Source organism: Pelophylax lessonae (assembly GCF_965119305.1).
Source record: "Pelophylax lessonae genome assembly, chromosome: 9".
Classification (NCBI taxonomy): Eukaryota; Metazoa; Chordata; class Amphibia; order Anura; family Ranidae; genus Pelophylax; species Pelophylax lessonae.
In genome coordinates this window covers 152063921-152089214 of record NC_138776.1, presented here as the reverse complement: position 1 = coordinate 152089214, position 25294 = coordinate 152063921, and the positions used below count along the sequence as shown (strand labels likewise).

Sequence of the window (25294 nt, the reverse complement as noted above, 5' to 3'; positions counted from 1 at the left end):
TTCCGGCCTCTGTTAGCAGAGAGCAGTGACTGTCGGTCACCGTTGCCTGCTCTGCCCCTCCAGTGCTCACTGGAGCGCCGGGCTGGGGAGAGGATAGAGTGGCTGAGAGGCTGAGCCAGGTGCCGGTCTCGGCTCCTGGGTTGATCCTTACCATATGATTGCAATCCTTCCCCAGCCTGGACAGACTCTGTGACGTCAGCGGACCTTAGCCCACTGACAGGTGAAAACAGGTCATGGAGTGCAGAAAAAATTGCACTTCTATGATCCACAGGAGAAGTACAGCCAAACAAGCTTTGGCTGTACTTCTCCTTTAAAGTACGTGGCATGGTTCTCTTAAATCGGGTGATTGTAGTGCATTCTGGGTAGTTTTCACATTACTAGGATTTTTTTTATGCACAGTGGGTATGGCATATTGCAGTCTTTGCTTTCTTTGATATGTATCTTTTTAAATATTGACCACTTTTTTGCACGTGTGAAAATACGGGTGTGAAGGAGCCGTGCAGCTGTAACACAAGATCCAAACATATAAGTTGTTTGCATTAAAGAATGAATGTAACTCATACATAAAAGTGATAGCAATGACACCCTGGTAATACCTGATTCGGTCTTTTAGATAGTCAGATCATTTTTAGCATCCATTTTGCGATCCAATTTTTAAGGATAAAATGTGGGGTAGAAAATTGCAACCTTAACCTTCCCTATTTATGGCACTGGATGATTTACCCTTTTTTCCCCAAGGCATCCTGCAGGATGGTCACATGTGAGATAGGCTCCTCTTTCTACAGGGAACACAAGCACAGAGAGAATTTAAAGCTCCCTACTGGTTATCACTCCTCAGTTCTTTTGTTCCCTGTGCTCCTACAATCATGTAGCACATCATCATAATGTGCAGTTATCATAAGCATGCTACCAGAGGCAGGAAAGTCATAATCAGCTATGTGTTAGAAGAACAACACAATTACATTACCCAGAATATCATATTACCATGCCCAAGCCCTAGAGTAATGTCATACAACTAAAGTATTTTTTGCGTATTACTGCAGGCTTCCTATCAGAGGAGGTATGTTAGCCTTGTTTTATAGAGACTGAAGTGCCATATTACCTGAGAAAAAATTGCCATACTTGCAGTGATAACTTTGTCACGTGTCTAGATAATAAGGTAATTCGCCTTGAACTAGCCTTGAGAAATATCCCACCTGTATTCTGTGCGCATGGTGAATGTCATTAGCAACACTACAGACTGAGCTCTAACCTGCAGCTGTCAAAATAATCATTCTCTGCCCCTGCACCCCTTCCATCACCTGTATCCTAAAATCTATAGCTGAATAATACCCAAGCAGATTCTCTCCTTAAAGCAGTACTACTTCCTCATAAGCAATGCATGTACTATGAGACTGTCTAGCTGGAATTTTCTGCCTGCTGAGCAGATGTTAGGCAATTGCACACTGCTGCTGTCATGATTTCAGGAGTGGCTTGCACAATTATTTCCATGCATCTCTGGCCTTAGCCACAGCAAGAAGGGTGTCAATTTTCTCCAAGGTTTCTGCTTCCTATTGCCCATTTGGAACTTAGTAATGTTGTACATTTATGTAGTTTGTGTCTGTCAAACACAAGTCCTGAAATGGCACTTACCCATGGGTAAAGTTTGTGCTGGTGGTACTAGCTAAAGTTGGGAAATGCTGATATAACCTCATTCAAGGTGATTGGTGTACATTTTTGTTTTGAGGATGGGCTTAATGGATTTGACCGTGAAGAGGCATATACAGCTTTTTACATAGGAACTTAAATGGAATACATAATATTGAGCTATTCAGGCTTCAGTTGGTGCCAGCAATCACATGTATATGTCCCCAAGACCAGTTCTTTCCTTGCAAGTAGTAGTGTAGTTTAGCCTCTAATGTAATTCCAATTTCATGTGTTTTTAATTGGATGAAACTCACCAGTGTGTTTAACTTTTTACAGTGAAAACTTTTCCAGTGATTTCGGTGGAGAGAGTGGAAATACATTTCTGAATGTAGTGTTCACTTCACTGTTAAGCTCTGATGGTTTCACAGTGAGGACTTTCTACTACTGTCTTGCTTTAGTATTTTCTGGATCTCCAATAGCAAATTGTTGGAGGCTACTATTACTCTTCTACATATTTTCAGCCATTTAGAATTTTTGTATATTTTGGCCCAGAATGGGTCTCCTATGATATTAGTACATTTTTGTTCTGCAGCCTCTTATTCTGAATTTTATAGCCTTTGTATTCAAAGCATTCTATTCTATCATATTTATCACTGCATGGTACTGCAATGTTCTCAGTGAGTTCAGTCAATCAAGCTGCTTTTCGAAAATAACACAGTAGAGGTTCAATTTATGTCTTGTTTGTTTTAAGTCTTTTTGTAATCCGAGTTTTTTACAAGACCAAGGTTAGCATGATCGGTATAAGCTGGTTAACTTGACAATAACTAATTTTTCTGATTGTCAGTGGATCTGAGAACTAAGAACACACAGTTGTATATTACTAGTTCTCTACTGCGAGGGTAATGAACATTCTCATGGCAAGGGGCATTTTACATTCGGACTTACTGCAATTACAAAGGGGTTACCTCTGTCTAAACCTAAATTATAGTGCTATGTGGAGGTCCCTTTTAGACCCTGCACAAATGGTAGGTAATGTAATGTATTCCATTTCCTTTTCTCAAAGCTGTTTAGGACTCCTTCCATATCCAAGCATTTTAAAGAATCATTCATGGTTCATAAATCAGAAATGGACCTAATGTTTTTGTTAATATTTCTGCCAGTGGATGGTTTCAATACTAATGCTCTTGTTTTCTGTAATTTTATTTTTGTTTACTTGTTTTGTATTCTGCTGCATGGTTAGTAGCAATACAACTCTTGACTTTTGTATAAAAGTTGACTCTTTGGTATAAAAGAATAAAATCCTAATAAACCTGGTAATAAGGCAGTTGTTTTCTGATTGTTGTACACTGCCACTTTGACATGTGTGGGATATGGTTTCTTAACAGTTGAAGATGAGAGCAGGGGGTACCAGTGAATCCTCAAAATGGAAGAAACAGAAGCGATCACCACGACCACCTCGTCATTTGACCAAAGCAATGACTGGAGTTGACTCTCAACAGCAGCAGCCTTTATTTAATGGCTCTTCAACAAATCCAGGTAAAATGAGTGGCTCCACTCATGCTTAATCCCGTCCTACCATTTTTAAACTCTTTTGTTCCATAATTTTTTTTTTTTTTTTATTCATCAATTTGAAGTGTTCAGAACATATATATTTTTTCTTAATTTGATGTTTTTACATGGTAATAGTATCTATAAACACAATCTCTAAAAGTTAGGCTTCTTACATGACATTTAAAATTGACCTTTTAACACTTAACCTAATCCTAGCACTTAAAAAATCCCCCCCCCCTAAATTTAACCTTTACATTAAACTAAAAATTCATTCCTGAACCTAAGCATACCCATAACTTTACCTACTCCCTAGTTACCTTAAAGATGCTGAGATGTAAATTTATTGGCCCTGAAAAGTAATGATCTGTTTTTGGGGTCCCTATTGCTCTGGCACGAACGCCTGATTTTGTGATAGGTTGACTATATTTGAGCTGTTTGCAGTATGCCAGTAGCCAATAGACATGTTCTTAGGACTCAAATATCAATTGAACATTCAGTGGACCAAGGAGTAAATTGTGTTTATTTGTCCAATAAAGTCACATGAAAAATAAGAACACCCCATGGCAATTGTTGACTTTTTCAACATATTTGAATAAGCAAACATTCGATCTTTATTCAAACCGTGCCTATAGAAAAAAGTAAATTTTTGCAGGTAAAAAATGTGCCTTTATTATCTTTTTTCCACAGTTAAAAAGCTGCAGGTAGTGTCAGTGGATTATGAGTGCGCTGATCAGCACACTTGAAGTCCATCGAGAACTACAAGTCCCTCTGCTGCAGTGGAAGATGGGACTTGAAATTTATTAATTCACAGATCTTTGTAAATGAATATCACGGCTGTGCAGGCACAGGTTGACATTACAAATGTCAATAGCAAAGTGAAGCCCAAACCCCAGATGAGTGAGGTTTAAAAAAAAAGACAGGTTCCACCTACAAAAATCCTAAGCAGGTTCTAATCATTGGCCCCTAATCTGCAAGACTGGATTCTAATTTCATAGATTTGAAGTAGTAAATGTAGTGATGTGCTAATTTTTCCCAGAAAAAAATGCATCATGGGTAATTGACGACATAACTAATATCATGCCAATTTTATTTGGTATTTGTTAAAGTATATCTGTTTTATTTGTAGGAACTATTTGAATCCATATCTAATGTTTGCCTGTTTCCATGGCTGTTCGTACTTTTTCACAGGTCTGTACTGTCCCCATTTCAGAGATGCCAAAAAAAGTTCACAGCTTCCATTGAGCCGCCCCATTTGGTTTTCCACATATATGAAAGAAAATTGCCATTTGGGACCTTCCCCCCCCCCTCACTTTCTGTGTTACTTAGACAAGAAGGAATATCCCCATTGAAAACACATGGACATAAGAATACATGGCAGAGATTTTTTAACCATTACCTACCCCACCTGAAGGTGGAAACAAAAGAATGTGTTGGCTAGAATTAACTTAACAGTATATAGGGGTTCAATGCTTCCACTGAGAAATGGAGGGGCAGCACTAGGGCCCACTCAGGCTCAGCTGAAGTGCACAGTGTTGCTTTAACACTGGCAATATAAGGCCAAAGCACAGGGAGGACTAGTCTATGCTCTGTTTCTTCATTGTCCTGTCAGCGTGTTGTGTGTTCTGGACCAAGCTGTACTGCTTCATTGCTTTAGAGGTTTAAGTCCTGGGTGTGCAGTCTGTCAGATCTGTATAGATTACTAAATTGGGTTAACAGAACTAAAAATCTTTCAACGGGTAAGGCAGATTGCATTTTGCTGCTTGCCTGTATTTCAGCTAAGTAATCCCATGTTAGAAAATTTTACAAATCTATAATTTTCTTGCAGCTGGTATTCCTTTCATTGAAGCTTCCTCTCCAGATGCTACCTCCCCTGTCTCAGCTGGAAGCTCAGAGGCCACATCATCTGCTGTCAGTCCCGTGACTGACAGTGCACTTGGATTATCCTCCCAGACTACATCTAAAGAGGATCTTTCTGAAATAGATAATGCAAACATTGCTGCAACATTGCAGTCATCTGGAGTTTTGTATCTATCCGAGCAACCACACCCCGATGACCACAAGGTAGGGGATTAATTTATCTGTAGAACAGTTTTATATTTCTTTCAAATGTTTTATTTCATGCATCAAATGGTTATTGCAGATTTTGTATTGCGGTTCAGTTGACTGATTTGGTTGGGATAATTTAAAAAGTTGGGTGTAGGACAAATGTAGGGGGGTACTGTGAAAAAAATCCCATTCCCAGTTGGGAAGATCATATCTTTGTCATGCTTTGTTAGTGAGACATATTCTATGCAAAGTCCATGCAAGTAACTGTCCACTCCTATAATAGAAATCTAGATGAACGTGAGCCCTGCAATGTTAGTAAGCTAATGTCTGTATATTTTACTCACTGTTCCCGCAGTCCTCAGGTTTTCATGAAAGGTTTAAGAAACGTAGTTGATGGCTCTGTACTTAGTAACATATTAGTAATGCAATGTACTGCAGTAGGTGTAATTGGTGTAATTATACTCACGCTGCTATATGTGATGACCTTTGGCTTTGAAGCTGTGTAGTATTAATAATCTTTCATTCTGTTATTTTTGTTGATTTAACAGTACCCTGTGCCAACTTGTCAGAGCAAGTATCAGGATTAGGTGGGTTCCTAGGAGGGTAGCCATTTTGTCACTCCTATAATTCTGATATTGGGCAAACTGATTTCTCTATCGTTGATTGACAGACGCAGCTCCATATTCTTCTTAACCATTGCGTTATGCTGCCCCCTACAGGAGTAGGACACTAGGCAGGAAAAAACTTTACCACGCCTATGGGGCAGTCCCTGAAATACACCCCCTCACTCTGCTATAGGATTCAGTTTTTCTGCCTAGTTTAGGAGTAGGACTTAGTTCTTGGCTGGGACTTCGTTCTTAGCTTGCTTTTTTTTTTTTTAATTGAGGGGACTTTTTGGCCTCTATCGATGTTGAGGACGCATATCTGTACAGGATTTACGCTGGACACCAGCGTTTTCTTTGCTTCGCTGTTGGAGAGGAATATTATCAATTTGTGGCGTTACCCTTTGGTCTCGACTCCACCCCCAGGGTCTTCACCAACGTGTTGTCTCCGGTATTGGCATTACTGTGACAAGAGGAGATCATCCAGGTACCCTAATACCGCAATCCCCCGCTAAGAGCCGTGGTTTACGTCAATCATCAGGGGGGGGGGGCTCCAAGAGTGTCCTGGCGGCCTGGGAGGTGGCCAAGATCTTAATATGGGCAGAAAATTTTGTTCCAGCCCTCTCTGTTGTGCATATACCCGAAGTGGATAACTGGCAGGCGGATTACTTGAGTTGTTAGGTGTTGGATCAGAGGGAATGGTCCCTGCACCTGGAGTTGTTTCACCTGTTGTGTGTCCGGTGGGGGGACACCCGATGTAGACCTGTTAATGTCTCGGCTCAAGGAGAAGGTACAGAGGTTTGTAGCCAGGTCTGTTGATCCTCTGGCCGAAGCCACAGATGCACTGGTTGGCTCCTTGGGGTCAGTATCGGCTGATCTATGCGTTTCCTCTGCTGAAACTTCTGCCGAGGCTTCTGTGCTGAATAGAGATCTAAGGGATACCGGTCATTCTGGTGGCCCCAGACTGGCCTTCCCGGTCTTGGTATGCAGATCTGGTAAGGTTGGTCGCCAATGTTCCTTGGAGACTTCCTCTCAGGGAAGATCTGTTGTCTCAAGGGCCAATCTTCCATCCTGCTTTACAGTCGCTGGCTTTAACAGCGGGGCTGTTGAAAGCTATGTATTGAAGGATAGGGGTCTTTCTGACTCTGTGATCCTACACTGTTGAAGGCTAGAATATCTACCTACAGGAAAATATATCACCGTACGTGAAAATCGCACATCTCATGGTGTGAATCATTTAAGGTGCATCCACGCTCCTTTTCAGTGGCTAGGATATTGGCTTTCCTCCAAAGAGGGGTTGAGCAGCGATTGGCCTTGTGTACTATTAAAGTTGGCCAGGGGTCGGCTTTGGCAGTGTTTTTTCAACACCCTTTAGCTACGCATTCTTTGATTTGCACTTTTATCCAGGGAGTTTTTCATGTGGCTTCTACGTTCCCCGTTACCTCCGTGGGATCATAACTTGGTACTGACTGTCCTTCAAAAACCTCCCTTTGGGAGATTCCTCTGCTTACACTGTCACAGAAGGTAGCCATTATCTCTGCCTGCAGAGTGTCTAAATTGGTGGCGCTGTCCTGCCATTCTTCTATTAGGTGGTACTGCAACCTAATCAGTCGTTTTTTCCTTAGGTGGTTTCTGATTTCCATTGAATGAAGGCTGCTGCCTTTATCTGTCCTAAGCCCAAACATCCCAAGAAAATTGCCTTTCGCTCTTTAGCTGTTGTTCGGGCAATTAGGGTTTGCCTAACGGTTACGGAGTCTTTCATATAGTCAAACTCTCCTTTTGTATTCACGGAAGGACCTTGGAAGGGATTGACTGCGACCATATCCAGATGGATCAGGCAAACGGTGGTACAGGCGTATTCACTTAAGGGTCAGGTTCCACCTTTCTCTTCGAAGGTGCATTCTGCTAGGGCGCAGAGTGCCTCTTGGGCCTTTCCCCATCAGGTTTCAGTAATACAAGTTTGCAAGGTGGCAAATTGGTCATCTGTGCACACGTTCTCTTAATTCTTCAAAGGAGATGTGTTGGCATCCTCGGATGCTTCTTTTGGCCGCAAGGTTTTGCAGGCTGCTGTTTTAAAAGAGCATTTTTGTCTCTTTGAGGGTGTATATTGTTTCTAGATGAGCTCCAGTTGTTCCTGGTTGAACTCCATGTTCCCTGGTTGGCTAAGTTTTTAGCCTTTGCTGAATTATGTTCTCTGCTTTGTTTTCCCGCCCCTCATGCAAACACTGCTTTGGGACGTCCCAATGTTTAATAAGAATATGGAGCTGAGTCTGTCAATGAACGATAGAGAGAACTGGGTTTTTGACGTACCGTAAAATACTTTTCTCTGAAGTTCATTGACAGACGCAGCACCCTCCCCTCTATTTCTGAGTGGGTTTGGGGTTTTTTACTTCTGACACTGCTTGCAACAAAACTTAATCCTATAGCAGGGTGAGTGGGTGTATGCCTTTTTAGGGACTGCCCCATAGGCGTGGTAAAGTTTTTTTTTTTCCTGCCTAGTGTCCTACTCCTGTAGGGTGCAGCATAACCCAATGGTTAAGTAGAATATGGAGCTGAGTCTGTCAATGAACTTCAGAGAAAAGGATTTTACAGTCAAAAATCCAGTTTTTTTTTTTTGTTTTTTTTTTAGGACATACTCCTAAATGGGGTATTTGCTTTTTTCCTTCCTGTATCAAATTGCTCATCATTTCCCATCTGTGACTGCTCTTGTTGATATTCCCAATCAATCTCACAGACCCCTCTCACGGATGCAGGCATATATTCCACAATATCTCCTTGCCATTTAAGATCGCATTTTTTTTTTTTTTATTATTCCATTATTTATTATTTGTTTTGTAATCCTAGATAATTTTTTCTTCCTCCTCTTGATTAATAAGTTTTCCTTCACAATGGTTAAAAAAATGAAACCACTCTTCTGGGATATTTATCATCAATACCATCATTAGGTCGCACATCCCACCTCAAACATCTGGGGCTGAAGCCTTCTTTGAGTTTGTTTGTGTAATGTTGTTAAATCCCTCCTCATTCTAATTTGTTTGCCCACAACATGTCTTTGTTGCATAAAGGTGCTCTCTAAATCCTCTATTTCTTTTTATTTAGGCCTGGATTACTAAAAAATGTCTCGACTCAAGCGTTTCGAAAGTCAGATGGATTTCTAGCAGCAGAATAACCCCCCCCCCCTCCCCAAAAAGCGATAAAACTATACTCCAAAATTCTGGACCTAAACGAACTTGCATATATCTCCCTCCTACACAGCAGCTATTCAGATGTATTAGTGCAGATATTCAAATAAACACAAAAATGGAAAAAAGAGCTAAAATAGATCTACTAGACTGTTAAATAATATAAATATATGTAAACAAAGCATATGTTATAAATTGAATGATACCTACCTGTACAATTGCAAAAAATAAAATAAAATAATAATAGTTGGTGCAATCGAGACACATACAATCTCCAAAAGTTTTGTATACACAATTCCTTCTCTGAAACATTCTGTATCACAAATCCCATAACAATGGTGCAAAAAGTCCACCTTATTCCAAAGTTTGAAACTATCACCTCCACAGTGAGAAAACCCCCATATGATTGAAGCAAAGAATTCAGTCCACTTCACAATAGAATATGGAAGACACCCTCCTGTGCAGTGCACTTGATTCTTTCTCAGACACCCTCAGTCCGTGATCCAATCAGCTTCTTTGACCTTGTAATTGAACAAGATGGTCAAACAGCACATATGTTGCAATCAGTTGGTATGCCTTGAATGCCCAGATCACAGCCTCCAATTTGCACTCTTTATCAACCATTATAGGAAAGCGAGGGATGAAAGTGGTTCATTGGGCAACATGCTTATTAAAAGCATTAAAATGCATATGAAAGAATGGACTTGCATATCATAGTGCTGATTCTCAGCACTGGAAACAAAATCACCCAAACTAGCGAGGAGCGCTCCACTTTCTATTCAGGTCACATGAGCGGCTTCTAGGAAATGACCTTACTTAGTTTAGGCTCCAACCAACGCATTTCATCACTAGAAGTCATCAGGAGCTGTGTACTGATGTGACGTCTCATGCCAAGCACCCTTTTAAACTGTTTACTTAATCTGAGCATCTGAGAAAACATGCAAACAACTTCCATCCCCAAAAGCTCAGGTTTTAAAGCTGAATTCTAGGAGTTCAGCAACTTTGCATAAAGTGCAGGCAGACTATTAGGTGCATGACTTATCTCTGTTATATGGGACAGGTTTATTACACTCTGAGGATACACTCTGACTGTGAGAGGAAAGAAGCACACAGAGCAGCTATGCCCACCCCTTTACTCTGCTGCCGTTTCAAAGAAGTCTTTGTATTTTTTGAATGGGTTCACATATTATAAAGGCATCTGTGAATGGAGAAAAAGAGGGGTGGGCATAACCACCCAAGATCACAGCGAGCAGCATTAGAGCTCCAGACGTTCTCTTCCTGGAGCAAAAACCTGTCGGATGTGAATAATAGAAGTCTGTGAGGTGGCAGGCACCTCGTTGGACCTAACTCATGTTATGCCTTTAGTTTATAAAGTAGCTGAATTCCTGGAGTTCAGTTTTAAAGATAGTTTAATTTTCACAAAAAATTTTTCACAAAAATTACAGTTTTATATCTTTGTTTGAAGCCTGAAATGTGGCAAAAGGTCGCAAAGTTCCAGGGGGCCGAATACTTTCGCAAGGCACTGTATTCCTGCAGCTCCTTTAATGTTGCTGTAGGCCTCTTGGCAGCCTCCCTGACCAGTTTTCTTCTATTTTTTTCATTATTTTTGGAGGGATGTCCAGTTCTTGGTAATGTCACTGTTGTGACATGTTTTCTTCAGTTGATGACTGTGTTCCATGGTATATCCAATGCCTTGGAAGGTTTTTTTTTTTTTTTTTTTTTTTGTACCCTTCCCCTGACTGATACCTTTTTAACAATATGATCCCGCTATTGCTTTGGAAGCTCTCTGCAGACCATGCCTTTTGCTGTAGGATGCGACTAAGAAAATATCAGGAAAGACCTACTACAACAGTTGAACTTTTTTTGGGGGGTAAATCAGAGGCACTTTAAATAATGGCAAGTGTGTACTGACTTCTATTTACCATGAGTTTTTTAATGTGATTGCCTAATTCTGAACACAGCTACATCCCCAGTTATTAACTAATGATCAGATTCTAAATTGCAGCTTCCTTGGCTGCAAAGGATCGGAGAGTTTAGTTCCACTTTAATATGTTTAATGTATAGTATATTTTAATGAATTTCCAATCTGATGAATACCATTGTAACAAATTTTCTTCATGTTCCGTAAAGAATGAAGAATTACTAAGAAGGAAGACGCAATCTGCCTCTGTTGAATCCATACCTGAAGTTCTAGAAGATAGCTCATCGCTGGCTGAACATTCGGACTCTGCCTCTTTACATGATATGGACTATGTCAACCCTCGTGGAGTTAGGTTTACACAGTCTTCACAGAAAGAAGGTGAGAGGTCGTCAATAGGTCAGATAGCATTTACACAGTATAACCATACAAAAGCCTGAAACAGCTGTATGCATTTTGCAATTAGTTACTTTAAGATTGGCAATATTTGCACTATACACCAGTGATCCAGTGTGCTTTTGGGGGTATGGTGGAATGATTTGGCATGGCTCTGTCCACTGTCCTTAAATGAAGAATAATCTTCTTAGGCCCCCTTCACATGGGCGGCTCCGTGAAGTGGGATCGGCTTGCTTAGCGGGGGATATCTCAGCTGATCCCCACTGGGCAGGCAGGTAACAGGTCAGTGTCTGCTCCACTATGCAGAGCGGACATGGACACAGTCATCCGTCTGTTTTTGGCAGACAGAAATGGATCGGATTATGGCATGTGTCTGCAGCGCCATAGTAAAAACGGGAGGGTTTGATCAGGTCCGCTTGAAAAACTGTCAAGTGGACCTTATTGTATTACCCGTGTGAAAGGGACCTTATTGTTGAGAGATGTAATAGAATGGCATATGTAATGAAATGAGACCTGTAATTACCTTCTGTTTAAGAATTAAAGAATTATTTTACTGTGCTACATTAATTATTTATTTCTATTAAGTAGAATGTTTTGCTAGCTTTAGTTTATTTTTTAACTACTGAAGAGTTAGGAGCAAGATTTCCTTTGCTGATTTGTAATGACGTACTTAATTGCATTAAGGCTTTCCTGATGAAAGTTGTCAGTTTGTGACTTAGGGTAAATCAAAGCACCTTCTGTGACTCACCACATCCCACTATCTTCACCTTCCATAAATAATTCACCTAATTAGGATTATTAATTTTGGGCTGGTGGTACAATGTAAAATCAGAAATGAATTGCTGTGTGCTGCTGCTTACCATTACATTTTTGTTTTTGTAGGAGTGGTTTTGGTTCCGTATGGATTACCCTGTATTCGTGAACTTTTTCGCTTTCTCATTTCACTTACCAACCCCCATGATCGCCATAACTCTGAAGTGATGATGCACATGGGATTACAGCTGATTACGGTGGCATTGGAATCTGCCCCCATAGCAAATTATGCCTCCCTTCTGGGCCTTGTGAAGGATGAGCTCTGTCGACATTTATTTCAGGTAGTAGATGGTATTTCCTACAATCCCTACAATCTAAAGATAATGTATATAGCTCCACCAATGCTACTATTTTTCTTCTTGGGATTCTGGGGGGGTGTAGAGGATTTTTTTTTTAGGAGATGAAACATTATTTTTAACTGAATGTAGATGCAATAATTTTGACATATAATATAGTATTTTTTTTTTTACAAATATTCAGCATTTTCTTTCATTAAATATTTGACTATCTTTTTTTAGCTGTTAAATGCAGAGCGACTGAACTTGTATGCAGCTTCCTTGCGAGCTTGCTTCCTTCTTTTTGAAGGTATGAGGGAACATCTAAAATTTCAGCTGGAGGTAAGACCTTTTAAAAGTGGGCTTTTTCTTAATGCATGCTTTCTCGAGTCAACATTACGAAGTAACCTTATTTTGAGTACAAAAGGGCCTTTTACTTACCATGAGTAGCAATCTATTGTTTGGTTGCCACTATGGCATTATGTTCTTCCTGTAAGTAATTTGGAAAAGTATAACTAGTTTTACTAACTGTTTTTATAGATGTACATAAAAAAGCTGATGGATATTATTACTGTGGAGAACCCAAAGATGCCATATGAAATGAAGGAGATAGCTCTGGAAGCCATTGTGCAACTTTGGAGGATACCGAGCTTTGTAACAGAGCTTTACATAAACTACGACTGTGATTTTTACTGCTCTAATCTTTTTGAGGATCTCACCAAGCTGCTCTCTAAGGTAGGTACAGCCTTTTTAATGTTGGATCATTTCTATCTAAAATAAGTTATTCTCAATTGAATATGGTGTGTGTGTGTATTGGAGTGAAGGCACCTGTTGCTCATGTATAAGTATTGTTTAGTTTACATACATTACATTATAGAAGGTACATCTCACAGAAATACATTGTTTACATTCTGCTCTAAAGGGGCAATTCTCAGTACCCCCAGAAGTAACCAACACCTGTAACCTAGATTCTGGGACCCCTACTATAGGGTTGTCCTAATCAGTTTGGATGGGGTGAGACCTCCCATGTGTCCACTAGACCCCATATATCCATTTTAAACTGTCAGCTTGTGCACAATTAATGAAGTGATCTGCCCCACCATTCCTATTGGTGCTCTGGCCCCTATTCCTGTCTCTGATTAGAATTCAGAATCATCAGTCTACTCCTGTATTGTATTTGAGAAAATTCCATATGACTCAGAGTTGTTTGTAATGCGATCAATGTGGTACAGTTCACAGCTCACAGTTGTGAGTTCAGCTGTATTCGCACGATTTCAAACCCGCCTCAGTGTTAACCTAGGCTTCAGGGATTTTATTGCTAAGTGGTCTCTGCCCACTCTAGACTTTCCAATAATGCTGGTGTTTTTACCTTTAGAGCTTTCACTGACAGACAGCTGGACTACCTATTTCGGTGTCTGTTTGAAGTAACAGTTCCCTGTTAGCAGTGACTGATAAAACCATGTCACTATGGATTAGGTCTCTTAATGTAAACCTCTTTCACAAACACATACTTTCAGATCTTGGAGCTTTTGGGACAAATGTCTGGAGCCCTGCACTTGAGCTGTGAGGGCCTCTTTAAAATATCCAAGTTTGTTTTTCACATGGGGGTAATGTCTGTTTCATAAGTGTAGGGCACTTTGGCTATGTGCCTAGGACATTGTGATGCACACAAAGAACATCTGGTTGACTTGACCTTTAAGGGAAATTGTCTCTGTGGACCTGCCCTTGACATTGTCATTCCTGAGGCTACTGATGGTTGAGCTGTATGTCTGCCGCAATGCGAAGGATCTATAGATATGGTCGAAAAACCACAACTTTCATCCGCTACTGCAGTCGTACCTCATAGGTGACCAGGATCGACCTCCCACATATGCCCCAGGTCTCTAAGCCAAAAGCCCTTGGTCTCCTCGGCTTAGCTTTTTTTCATGAAGGTGTTCCCCCACTTTAGTAAGTGGAAAACCCCCAACTTTCATCCCTTACTACATTCATACCTCATAGCCGACCAGTATCTACCTCCCGGTCATGCCCCAGATCTGAAAGCCAGAAACACTCTTGTCTCCTCAGCTTAGCATTTCTATTTTGTTCATTGACGGACACAGCTCCTTATCTTCAGAACAGTTGGGTTATGCTGCCCCCTACAGGAGTAGGACACTAGGCACTACCTAGTCAGGAGTAAAGACCTAGTTCTTTGCTGGGATCTCTGGTCCTGGCAAATTTTTTCCTTTTTAATTTGATTTTTTCCTATCTTTATTTTGTTCCTGTGAGAATCTATCAACTGCTTACAGCCCTCCCCTGATTGTGTTTTCCGGCAGATCTTAGTATATAGCATCCCCTGCCTCCTCTGTCTTTCAGATCCTGAATCTGTTTCGGCCGCTGTGTATGTGAGTCACCCCACTGGGTCTGCCCCCACGGACCCAGAAAGCGAGGAGGTTTCCTCTGCTCCTCTAGCCACGCATGAAAAGGCGCTGATGGATGCACTGATTGTGTAAGTGCGTGATATTTTAAATATGGCGGAGATGCTGCGTCGGAGGCGCCGGTCCCTTTTGGCACCACAGGCCCTCCACAGTGGTTTGGGTGTTCCCCTTTCCTGCTTCCTTTGACTACATTGTCACTGTGGTCTCAAGTGTTTTGCATTGTGGTCTCGAAGTGTTTTGCTATGCGGTATCCTTATAAGGATTCCCTGCTTAAAAAGAGGACAGTCCCACCTGTAGAGGACTCGCCGGTTTCCAGGTTAAATAAGCTACCTTAATTCTGTTTGAGGAGTCCCCGGCCTTTAAAGATCTGGTTGATAAGAGAGCGGAGGCTCTGGCCTGCCATATGTTCACTGAGTTAGAGTTCAGGTCTGGGGTACCTGAACGATCATCTGGGAGCGGAGTCTCCGACTGCTCTGATGGACAACTTGGAGATTACTCTGCATACTCTGAGGGAGTTCTGTTGGATTCTGAACCTTCAGAAGTCTGTCCTGGTTCCGTCAACAAAAGTGGACTATCTGGGTCTAACTCTGGACTTGGCCTAAGTCAGAGTGTTTCTTCCTATGGAAAAACTCAATCAGTTTCTGTTGTCCAGCAGACGGTCATCCCTCCGGGCTTGCATGTGGGTGCTGGGCCTGATGGTGTCTACCTTCGAGGTGGTTCTGTTTGCACAGTTCCACATAAGAGCTCTGCAAAAAGAGATTCTAGTGAAATGGGAGAAGAATCCACAGTCTCTAGACGTGGCTTCATTCTCTTGCACTTCGACAGGGAAAATTCTTTCTCCTCCTGTGCTGGAAGGTTGTCACCACGGATACCAGTCTGGGTGTGGAGGCGTCCTCGGCACAAATTGTGCTCAGGGGGTCTGGAGTCTGGAAGATCAATGTACTGGAACTTCGAGTGATCAGACTTTGTCTGGATCATTGGACATGGCTGTTGCCTAGGTCAATCACCAAGGGAGTACAAGAAGTGTCCTTGCTGCTCAGGAAGTAGCCGGTATTCTAAGGTGGGCAGAACAATAGTTTTAGCCCTCTCTGCTCTATACTTTCCATGGAAGGTACAGAGGTTTGTGGCACAGTCTGGGTATCCTCTGGCCGACACCACAGACGTATTAGTGGCTCTTGGAGTCAGTATTGTCTGCTTTACGCCTTCCTCCCTTTCAAACTGCTGCCAAGGCTCCTGTGCAGGATCGAGGCTGAAGGGATTCCGATCATTCTAGTGGCTCCAGACTGGCCTAATCGGTCTTGGTACGCCAATCTGGTACGGCTGGTCGCCAATGCTCTTTGGAGACTTCCTCTCAGGGAAGATCTGCTTTCCCAAGGGCCAATCTTCCATCCTGCTTTACAGTCGCTGGCTTTAAAGGGGTTGGCTTTTCAAAGCCAGGTGCTGAAGGATAGAGGTTTGTCTGAATCCGTGACTCAGACACTGTTAAAGGCGAGAAACTCTACCTCTAGGAAGATCTACCATCGTACTTGGAAGACTTACATTGCGTGGTGAGTCTCTTGGGGTTCTCCCTCGCTCCTTTTCGGTGGCTTGGATCTTGGCTTTCTTTCAACAGGGGGTTGAGCAGTGCCGGGCTTTGAGTACCATCAAGGGCCACGTTTCGGCCTTGGCGGTTTTCTTTCAACGTCCATTGGCCACACATTCCTTGGTGTGCACCTTTATCCAGGGAGTTTGACACTTGGCTCCTCCAGTGCGGTCTCCATTGCTGCCGTTCAACCTCAATTTGGTGCTCTCTGTTCTTCAAAAGCCTCCTTTTGAAAGCCTTCGGGATGTTCCCCTGCTTACGTTGTCCCAGAAGGTGGCCTTTTTGGTGGCTATTATTTCTGTGCGTGGGGTGACGGAGCTGGCGGCGTTTTCTTGTCGTTCACCTTACCTGGTGGTTCACAGAGATAAGGTGGTTCTTCGTCCCTGTAGGTCATTTCTTCCAATAGTCGTCTCTGATTTCCATTTGCATGAAGACATTGTGTTGCCTTCCCTGTGTCCCAGGCCTAAACATCCTAAGGAGATTGCCTTGCATTCCCTGGTTGTGGTTTGGCAATCAGGATGTACCTGGCAGCTTACGGAGTCTTTTCGTAAGTCAGACTCACTATTTCTACTCACGGACGGACCTCAGTTGGCTGTTTCTGCTGCAACCATTTCCAGATGGATCAGACAGACAGTGATTCAGGCCTATTCAATTAAGAGTCTGGTTCCTCCTTTTCCTGTTAAGGCGCACTCTACTCGGGCGCTTAGTGCCTGCTGGGCTTTCCGTCAGGTGTCAGTGCTGCAGGTTTGCAAGGCGGCCACCTGGTCGTCTGTGCACACTTTCACACTTTTATACGGTGGTTGTGTTGGCATCTGCGGCTGCTTCCTTTTCCCAAAGGGTTTTGCAGGCTGCTGTTTAGAGGGTCTGGTCCTCTTTGAGGGTGTATTGTTTGTTTTTTTTCAGGTGAGCTCCAGTTGTTTATGGTTGAACTCCATGTTACCTATTGTTCATTGACGAACGCAGTCTCTGAGGCATATCAGTAGGGTTATACTACCCTCTACAGAAGTAGGACACTAGGCAGAAAAAAAGTTTTGGGTATACCCTCTCTCTTCCTACATAGGATGTCAGTTTCTCCCTACCTGGTGGTTCACATGGTTATTGGTACTTTGTCCGGATCCATCCATCCTTCTGAAGGTGGTTTCCAGCTTTCACTTAAATGAGGACATTGTGTTATCTTCTTTGTACCGAAGCCAAAACATCCTAAGGAGTTCACACTGCATACTCTGGATGTGGTTCGGGCAACTACTGAGTCTTTTCGAAGGTCAGATTCGCTCTTTGTACTCACGGATGGTCCAAAGAAAGGGCTGCCTGCGTCTGCGACTTTTTCCAGATGGTTCAGACACAGTTGTGCAGGCTTATTCAATTAAGGGTCAGGTTCCACCTTTTCCTGTTAAGGCCCATTCTACTTGGGTACTTAGTGCTTCCTGGGCTTTTTGCCATCAGGCGTCTGTGCTTCAGATTTGCAAGGTGGCTCTCTGGTAGTCTGTTCACACCTTTACCAAATTTTATAAGGTGGATGTGCTGGCATCTGCAGAAGCCTTTTTTGGCTGCAAAGATTTGCAGGCTGCTGTTTAGGGGGCTTTTCGGCCTTCCTTGAGGGTGTTTACTGTTTGTTTCAGGTGGGCCTCATCTTGTTCTGATGGGTCCTGTGTTGCCTGGTTATCTATGGTTTAGCCTTGGTGACTTGTTTTTTTTCTGCTGTTCCCACCCCTCATTTTATGGCACTGCTTTTGGACATCCCTACTGAAATGCATCAGAGACTGCGTCCGTCAATGAACGATGGAGAAAACTGGATTTTTGACTTACCGTAAAATCTTTTTCTTTTAAGTTCAGTGACGGCACGCAGTACCCGTCCTTCTATTTTGAGTTTGGTTGGTATTATTTCTCTGCCACTGCTTTGATACAAAACTGACATCCTATGCAGGAAGAGAGAGCGTATACCCCCTGGGACTGCCCATAGGCTGTAGGGGGCAGTATAACCCTACTGATATAGTAGAATAGAAGTAATAACCGCGCTAATGAAAAAATGAAAGCTGCAACTTCCAAGTGTGACCACACCCCAGTGAAACAAATTATATATCAAGTCGCGCTAAAACAGTGAAAAATGGAACAACTAAAGTCCATATAAAGTCCAAAAAAATTATTGCAATCCGTGATGTTCAAACCAGGCTCCTCATGGGTATATGCTTACCAGAAAGGTAAATTTTGAATGCAGGTTCTCTGTAACGGAATCCTATCTACTTGGTGGAAAACCGGAACCAGTAAACTCGTATTGATTAAATATTCGTTGTGTCATGAAAAAATTAAAAAACGCAATTTTTCACTGTTTTAGCACGACTTGATATAAAACCCTACTGATATGCATCAGAAACTGTGTCCTCAATGAACTTAAGAGAAAAGGATTTTACGGTAAGTCAAAAAGCCAGTTATTCATGGACTATGGATGTCTGCACCCATCTGAATGAAGGCTGAGAAATTGGATATCTATCCAGGGAGCAGCCTTTCTTATCATGTACCTCCCACTCTCTAAAGTCAAGGATTAGGATGTTCAACTTGGGGCCTCTGGCTGTAAACTGGCTGTTACCTGGTAGGTCTTTTCTGTGAACATATTCACTCTATTCATGCTTTCTTGCCCTAAAGTAAAGGGTTAGGTACCGTATACTAGGCTTAAGCCTTTCCTGCCATTGCTTGAATATTCTTTTTTTTTTTTTTTTTTTTTTTTTTTTTTTTTTACATTTATTGACACACAGCTCTTCTTTTTTTTGAAAATCTTTTTATTTGGTTTTAACGCAAGTAAACAAAACATATAGAGACCGAAACTTATGCAAAAAAATGCATAATGAAAACAGTACGAAAATAAACAAATCAGCACGCTTCAATAGGTTCTTTGTTATTGACTGTGTGCCGCTAGTCACGTGTTATTGTTACAATTACTGAGGTTTGTTTAAACTGTATTTCTGTTTTTTCTACTTTTTGTATATGCATTCAACGTAACCCTACCTGTATGCCTATAAAAATTTTCAATAAAATGTTTTAAAAAAAAAAAAATAAACAAATCAGCACAATATACTTTTGGAACTATGATAACAGCCTAAGAATTATCGCAGGATTATCTCAACATTCTCGGCAAACACTTGCAGCATGTCTGGGATGGGAGGGCCCGGAAGAGCTGAGGCCAGGGCGGCGGGATCCATGCATACCTGAAGATATGCTACTAGCGGATATCCCGCTTCTCGGGAGACGCCCCAGAAGGGTTCACATTGCGCCCCCCAAGCACTGCTGGCCTCCTCCCCCACACCCACACCCCCACAGCCACGCTATGAAATGAAGACACAACTTAAAGAGGTTGTAAACTCGTTCAGAAAATTTTTTTTTTTTTTACAACCTGCAAGAGAAAGACATAATGAGCTAGTATGCATCGCATACTAGCTCATTATGAAATACTTACCTTAGAACGAGCCCCCGCCGTGCCGCTCTCTTACCTGTATGATGGGCGACATGTTCAGTCGCCCGTCTTCCGGGATCGCGGCATCCGGCCATCTGATTGGCCGGAGCCGCGGTGACGTCACTCCCGCGCACGCGCGCGGGAGCCGACGGTCACGGCACGGGGCTCTGAAGGAACGGCACGATCAGCCGTTCCTTCAGAGCGCATGCGCCAGTGACGTCACTGGCTGCATTAAAGGTAAATATCTCCTAAACCGTACATGTTTAGGAGATATTTACAGTACCTATAGGTAAGCCTTATCATAGGCTTACCTATAGGTACAACTTCCTGAGGAGGGTTTACTTCCTCTTTAATGAATTCCACGTCCTACCATATACTCATTCCAGATCGACCAGATTCTTTAACAAGTTGGATCACCTCCCCTCTGGATGGAATAACATTGCTTTTCCACTTACGGGCTACTGCAAGTCTCGCTGCAAAAAGGATATTTTGAACCACTGTCCGGAATTGAATTGAGTGGGGTATCTGTCAATGTCTATTCCCAAAATTGCCTGCTCCACTGTCACCTTATTAAGCATCCCCGTAACATCCGCTATCAACTTGGTTATAGATGCCCAAAAGCTTCTCAAAGAGCTACATGACCATATCACATGAAGCAAAGTGCCCACATGCCCACACTGCCGCCAACATAAGTTAGATGCGGCTGCGTGATATTTAGCAATGATATAAGGGGTTTTATACCATCTAAGGTGGATTTTTTGGACACACACAGCTCTTCTAAATCTTGACCGTAGAGTTTTATAGCGCCACCTACCGCAGTAGGACACTAGGCAGAAAAGAACACGGCACTGCCTATGGGAAGTCCCCTCTGGTATAAAACCCCCTCTGCTATAGGCAATCCAGTTCTTTTGCTTTGTTTTTAGGAGTAGAGACCTGGTTTTCCTGCAGGGACCAGTGGTTCCATATTCTTTTATTCTTGTTTCTGGGACTTTTTCCTGTGGAAATATACCAACAACCAGGCTGGGAAACAGGCTGGTTAAACTAGATCCAGTGGTCTCCCCAGTCTGGCCCATGCAGACCTTTAGCTATGCACTGGATCAGCTGCAACAGCCTTGTCCTGGACTGGGGCAGGCAGTGAGTTGACTGTCTTGCGGGAACACCGTCTGTGTCACGATGCTACTCTTACCGACAGCCCCCCTCACACACTCTACTGGATTGCTAAGTAGATGCCCCCCTCTCTTCCCAGATGCGGTGTGGGGTGCAGGGTACTCCCTGGGGTTATCAGTCCTGCAAGGTCCGCTCCTTCCCCCTGAGCTCTGGTGTCTCTCTTGTCCTCCTCCCTGATTGAGATTCCCTAGCTTACTTTATCCCATTCTTGCTCCTCCTGTCCCTACAAGGTGGTAGTGCCTAGCTGCCTGGGTCCCCTTGGGTATTCCTTGGTGAGGGGTGTATTTGCTCTGACTCTCTGAGGCTCGGTTCACACTTATGCGATGCGGGAAGGCTGCGAATTTGCAGCCTGTTCCCGCATCGCAAACGCATCCCCGGCAGTTCACACTGCCATATGCGATACGCTGGGGGTGTCAATGTAATCTTAACGACACCCCCAGTTTGATCGCATATCGCAGTGCGATCTTGCAGTTCGCACAGGATCGGATCGCGCAAGTGTGAACCGCTGTGCGATCCGATCCTGATGCGGCTGCACAAAGTGTATGGCTAAACTCGCACCGCACAGCCGATCGCATGTAATGAAGGAGCAGTGTGCTCCGATATTACATGCGATCGGCGCAGCCGCATCAATGTGAACCGGGACTCAGGGTCCTGTATTGTTTTTTTTTTTTTTTTTTTTCGTTTTTGTTTGTTTCTCCTTCCAAGGCCTGGAAGGCTGCGTGGCAGCTGACATATATATTCTGCTCCTAGCCAGCCGCCATTTTCCCAGAGCTGTGGCGGACTTTTTGTCTGTAAGCTGGTAGCCATGCTTTGAGGATAGGTTGGGTGGCCATTTTTTGGTGGACCATTCCCATGGTCATGCATGGTAGCTGGCTGGGGATATGTATGGTGGTCGTTTTCTTGTAGACGCATGGCGGTGGCCATCTTGTCTGAGCCCAACTCTCAGTAGTGTGCTGGGAGGTCATTGGGACATGATTTGGGGCAAATTGCTCCAGGACTCAGTCACTAGAAAATCTAGCTGGCGCTTTCTCACAAGTGGCATCCATCCTCTTATCAGCATCCATCTCAAACGGCACCCATCCAAAGCGCCATCATAGGCAGCACAGCGATTCCTTTTAGTGGTGAGTCTGGGGTACCTCCTTCTCCACTGATGGTGGCATTGGGGGGGAGGGGGGGTTACGTTGTTCCTCTCCTTACTATGTTTTGCTTTTTCTGCAGCGCTGCCTCCCCTGGCTGGGTTGCGTATAGTGTCAGAGGCAGGCTTCCCCTCCTGATCCCCTTATGAAGGAGGCGGTGTCCTCTATTCCCCTAGATGGTGCTATTGGCAGCCCTCTAGTCATTTGTCTCCCTGTTGGAGATGGCATTTGGGTGCAATGCAAGCAGAAAGTGCCCCCTGCTTTTTAAACAAGGTTTTAACACTGGACATGTGGATCTGGCAGACCAAATTCTGGGCTGCTAACTAGACTTTTTAAAAGGTCCTGGCAGACCTGCCCTTTCAGGCAGAATGTCTCTTGGGTGCTGCCTTGGGCAACATCTTTCAGAACCTCACAAGTAGAGATGGGCTTGGGCGTGTTCGGGATTCCACCTGCCCGATCCTGCCAGGAAGCTGGCACGGCTAATCACAGGCAGCGAGACATTTCCCATTTTGTGCAGCTTCGAACCGGGAGATGTCTCACTGCCTGTGATTAGCCCTATGCAGTGTAGTCTTCCAGGCGGGATCCCGAACAAGCCGAGCCCATTCCTACTCACAAGTGGCGAGAGTACCTTCCTCCCACATGCCAGAAAGAGGAAGGAATCAAATTGGAAGTCTGTGCTTTTATTCACTGCACAAGAAACTTTTTTACTCCTCTAACAAGGGCTTCAGCCTCCCCGGATAACCAGATTCTTGAACAGTTCTCAAGAGGTCCCTCCTATGTTGGCTCCTGTCTCCTTTCCTGCAAGCCAGGAAGTTCCTTTTTCCCCCTCTACTGGATGGTAGTCACAATGGGTGCCAGCCTGTCCAGATGGGGAGGAGTCCTGGGTTTGAGATCGGCACAAGGCCGTTGGATTACAGAGAAGGTATGCCTGTCCATCAATGTCCTGGAGTTGCGAGTGATCAGGTTGTCTCTGAGGCACTGGACAGACCTTCTCCAGGGGTTCCTGGTCAGGATCCAATTGGACAGTGCCACTGCAGTGGCTTATGTCAACCACTAGGACAGCACGAGAAGTGTGGCAGCGCCGCTGGAGGCTTCCTGCATACTGCGATGGGCGGAACATTACATTCTGGCTCTCTTTTGTGCACATTCCCAGCATCGAGAATTGGCAGCTGGGTTACATCAGTGGTCAAACACTGGATCAGGGGGAGTCCCTGCACCCAGAAATGGTTTGTCATATCTGCCTACACTGGGGAACCCCGGATGTTGATCTTCTGGCGTATCGCCTCAACAGAAAGGTTTCAGTGGTTGACATGTTTGCTGGTTTGCGCCAGTTGTTTTTTGGTTTGCCCACCAGTCCTTGAGGCACTGCTTTGGGACATCCCTGTGGTCAAGATTTAGAATAGCTGTGTCCGCAAGTGAACATAAGAGAAAACTACTCACCATAAAATCCCTTAATCCGGGTTTTTTAAACAGACACCGCACCTACCCATGTATTGAAGTTTATACTTCGGACACTGCTTTGTTTCGAATTGGAATGCCTATAGTAGAGAGGGGTTTTATACCAGAGGGGACTGCCTGCAGGCAGTGCGGGGTTCTTTTCTGCCTAGTGTCCTACACCTGTAGGTGGCATTTTAAAACCCTATGGTCAAGTTTCTAAAGAGCTGTGACATCAATGAACCCAGAGAAAGGGATTTTACTGTAACCAAAACTTTTTTTTCCTCCGCTATTGGACATGCAGTATCTGGTGCTGCTGTGCATGGTAGCCAATCGGCTTCTAACTTCAGCTTGTCCAATTAGGCTTTGACAAAAAACATGGAAACTGATTGGTTTCTATGTAGAGCTGCACTAGATTTTGCCCTCACCAGTTTTAGTAAATCAGCCCCAGTATGTCTGTTCGGTTTTCCTTTTTTTGTTTTGTCCAATAAACATTTATTTTTTGTTTACCAAGTTAGTTGTTTGTCTAGTTATCTCCTGTTTTGGATAGTGTGCTGTTCCACCTGTTTTGTGGTGAATGGCTTACTGATCCTCTTTCACTGAAATTCAGAAAAAGATTTTATGATATGTACCACAATCTTATTTTTAAATACTACGCCTTTAAATGTTTAGCTAATCTTACTATGGAAAATAGGTTAATATCCTGGTCCTATTTTGTTTTTACATATTAAGTGATTTCTGTTTTTTCAGAATGCCTTTCCAGTATCTGGCCAACTATATACCACTCACCTACTTTCCCTAGAGGCTTTGCTGACTGTCATTGACAGCACAGAAGCACATTGTCAGGCTAAGATTCTGAGTAACACTGTGCAAGAGGATAAGAAAGAGACAAGCAAAACCACTGCAGATAACTCAGAGAAATCTCTAGAGTCTGTTAACGGTAAGTTTAACATTTCCCCTAATGATTTTTTTTTTCTATATTTTCGGAGTATGCTTTCCAGATTTTGATTATACTTTTTCTTGATTTTAGTTTAACATGGCAATGTTTTTATTTCAGGGAGTGATCATGCTGTGGAAAGCACCACAGTAATCACAAGTACCGAATCCAAGGGGGCTCCAACCAGTGGGCATTTAATGGCGGACAAAATGAGTCTTGGCATTCAGGAGGCAGAGGGTACCTGTAGTGGAGGTTAGCTATCTTAAGATTTTTAAACATTTCTGAATACGTTCTCTGGAAAAACTTTTTGTCATGTATGTAACCATATTTTTTTTATCTCTACTTATTGTTTTATATAGGTAAGTATTAACCTGTTTAAAAATGACTATACTCTGTTTGAAATAGAATGAATACATTACTTTTTAAAGAATTCAATAAAAGCTGTCACTTCACTCTTCACTTTGACCAATTACGGTGCCTTTTCCCTACATCGGATAGCAAATGTGTGTTTTGTAAATATCTTCTTCATCCCTTAAGGTGATATTAAAGCGTATTTTTTTTCCTACTAAAAAAAAAAAAGGTTATAGTTACCTGCTCTATGCAGTGGCATTGCATAGAGCGGTCACTTACCTCCTGTTCTGGAGTCCCCTGTTGGCTCTGTCTGCTCTTTCCTGTGGGTGCCCCCATAGCAAGCCATGTGCTTATTGGTGCACCTGTCCAGATGGGCGTTTGCAAGCTGGGATGTTTGCATCAATAGACACACAATATGA

At 43.1% G+C, this 25294-nt stretch overlaps 1 protein-coding gene across 5 annotated transcripts in view; it reads left to right on the top strand.

The window, feature by feature from the left end:
* The window catches only part of GBF1 (golgi brefeldin A resistant guanine nucleotide exchange factor 1), a 332969-nt gene that overhangs the window by 202264 nt on the left and 105411 nt on the right, over positions 1 to 25294 (top strand). For all 5 annotated transcript variants that reach the window (XM_082268417.1, XM_082268418.1, XM_082268420.1 and 2 more), the window contains 8 exons: positions 3012 to 3162; positions 5003 to 5238; positions 11138 to 11306; positions 12204 to 12415; positions 12653 to 12751; positions 12950 to 13144; positions 24338 to 24527; positions 24645 to 24776. In XM_082268417.1, the coding sequence (XP_082124543.1) occupies positions 3012 to 3162; positions 5003 to 5238; positions 11138 to 11306; positions 12204 to 12415; positions 12653 to 12751; positions 12950 to 13144; positions 24338 to 24527; positions 24645 to 24776 (1384 nt within the window). The remainder of the gene's footprint in view (positions 1 to 3011; positions 3163 to 5002; positions 5239 to 11137; positions 11307 to 12203; positions 12416 to 12652; positions 12752 to 12949; positions 13145 to 24337; positions 24528 to 24644; positions 24777 to 25294) is intronic.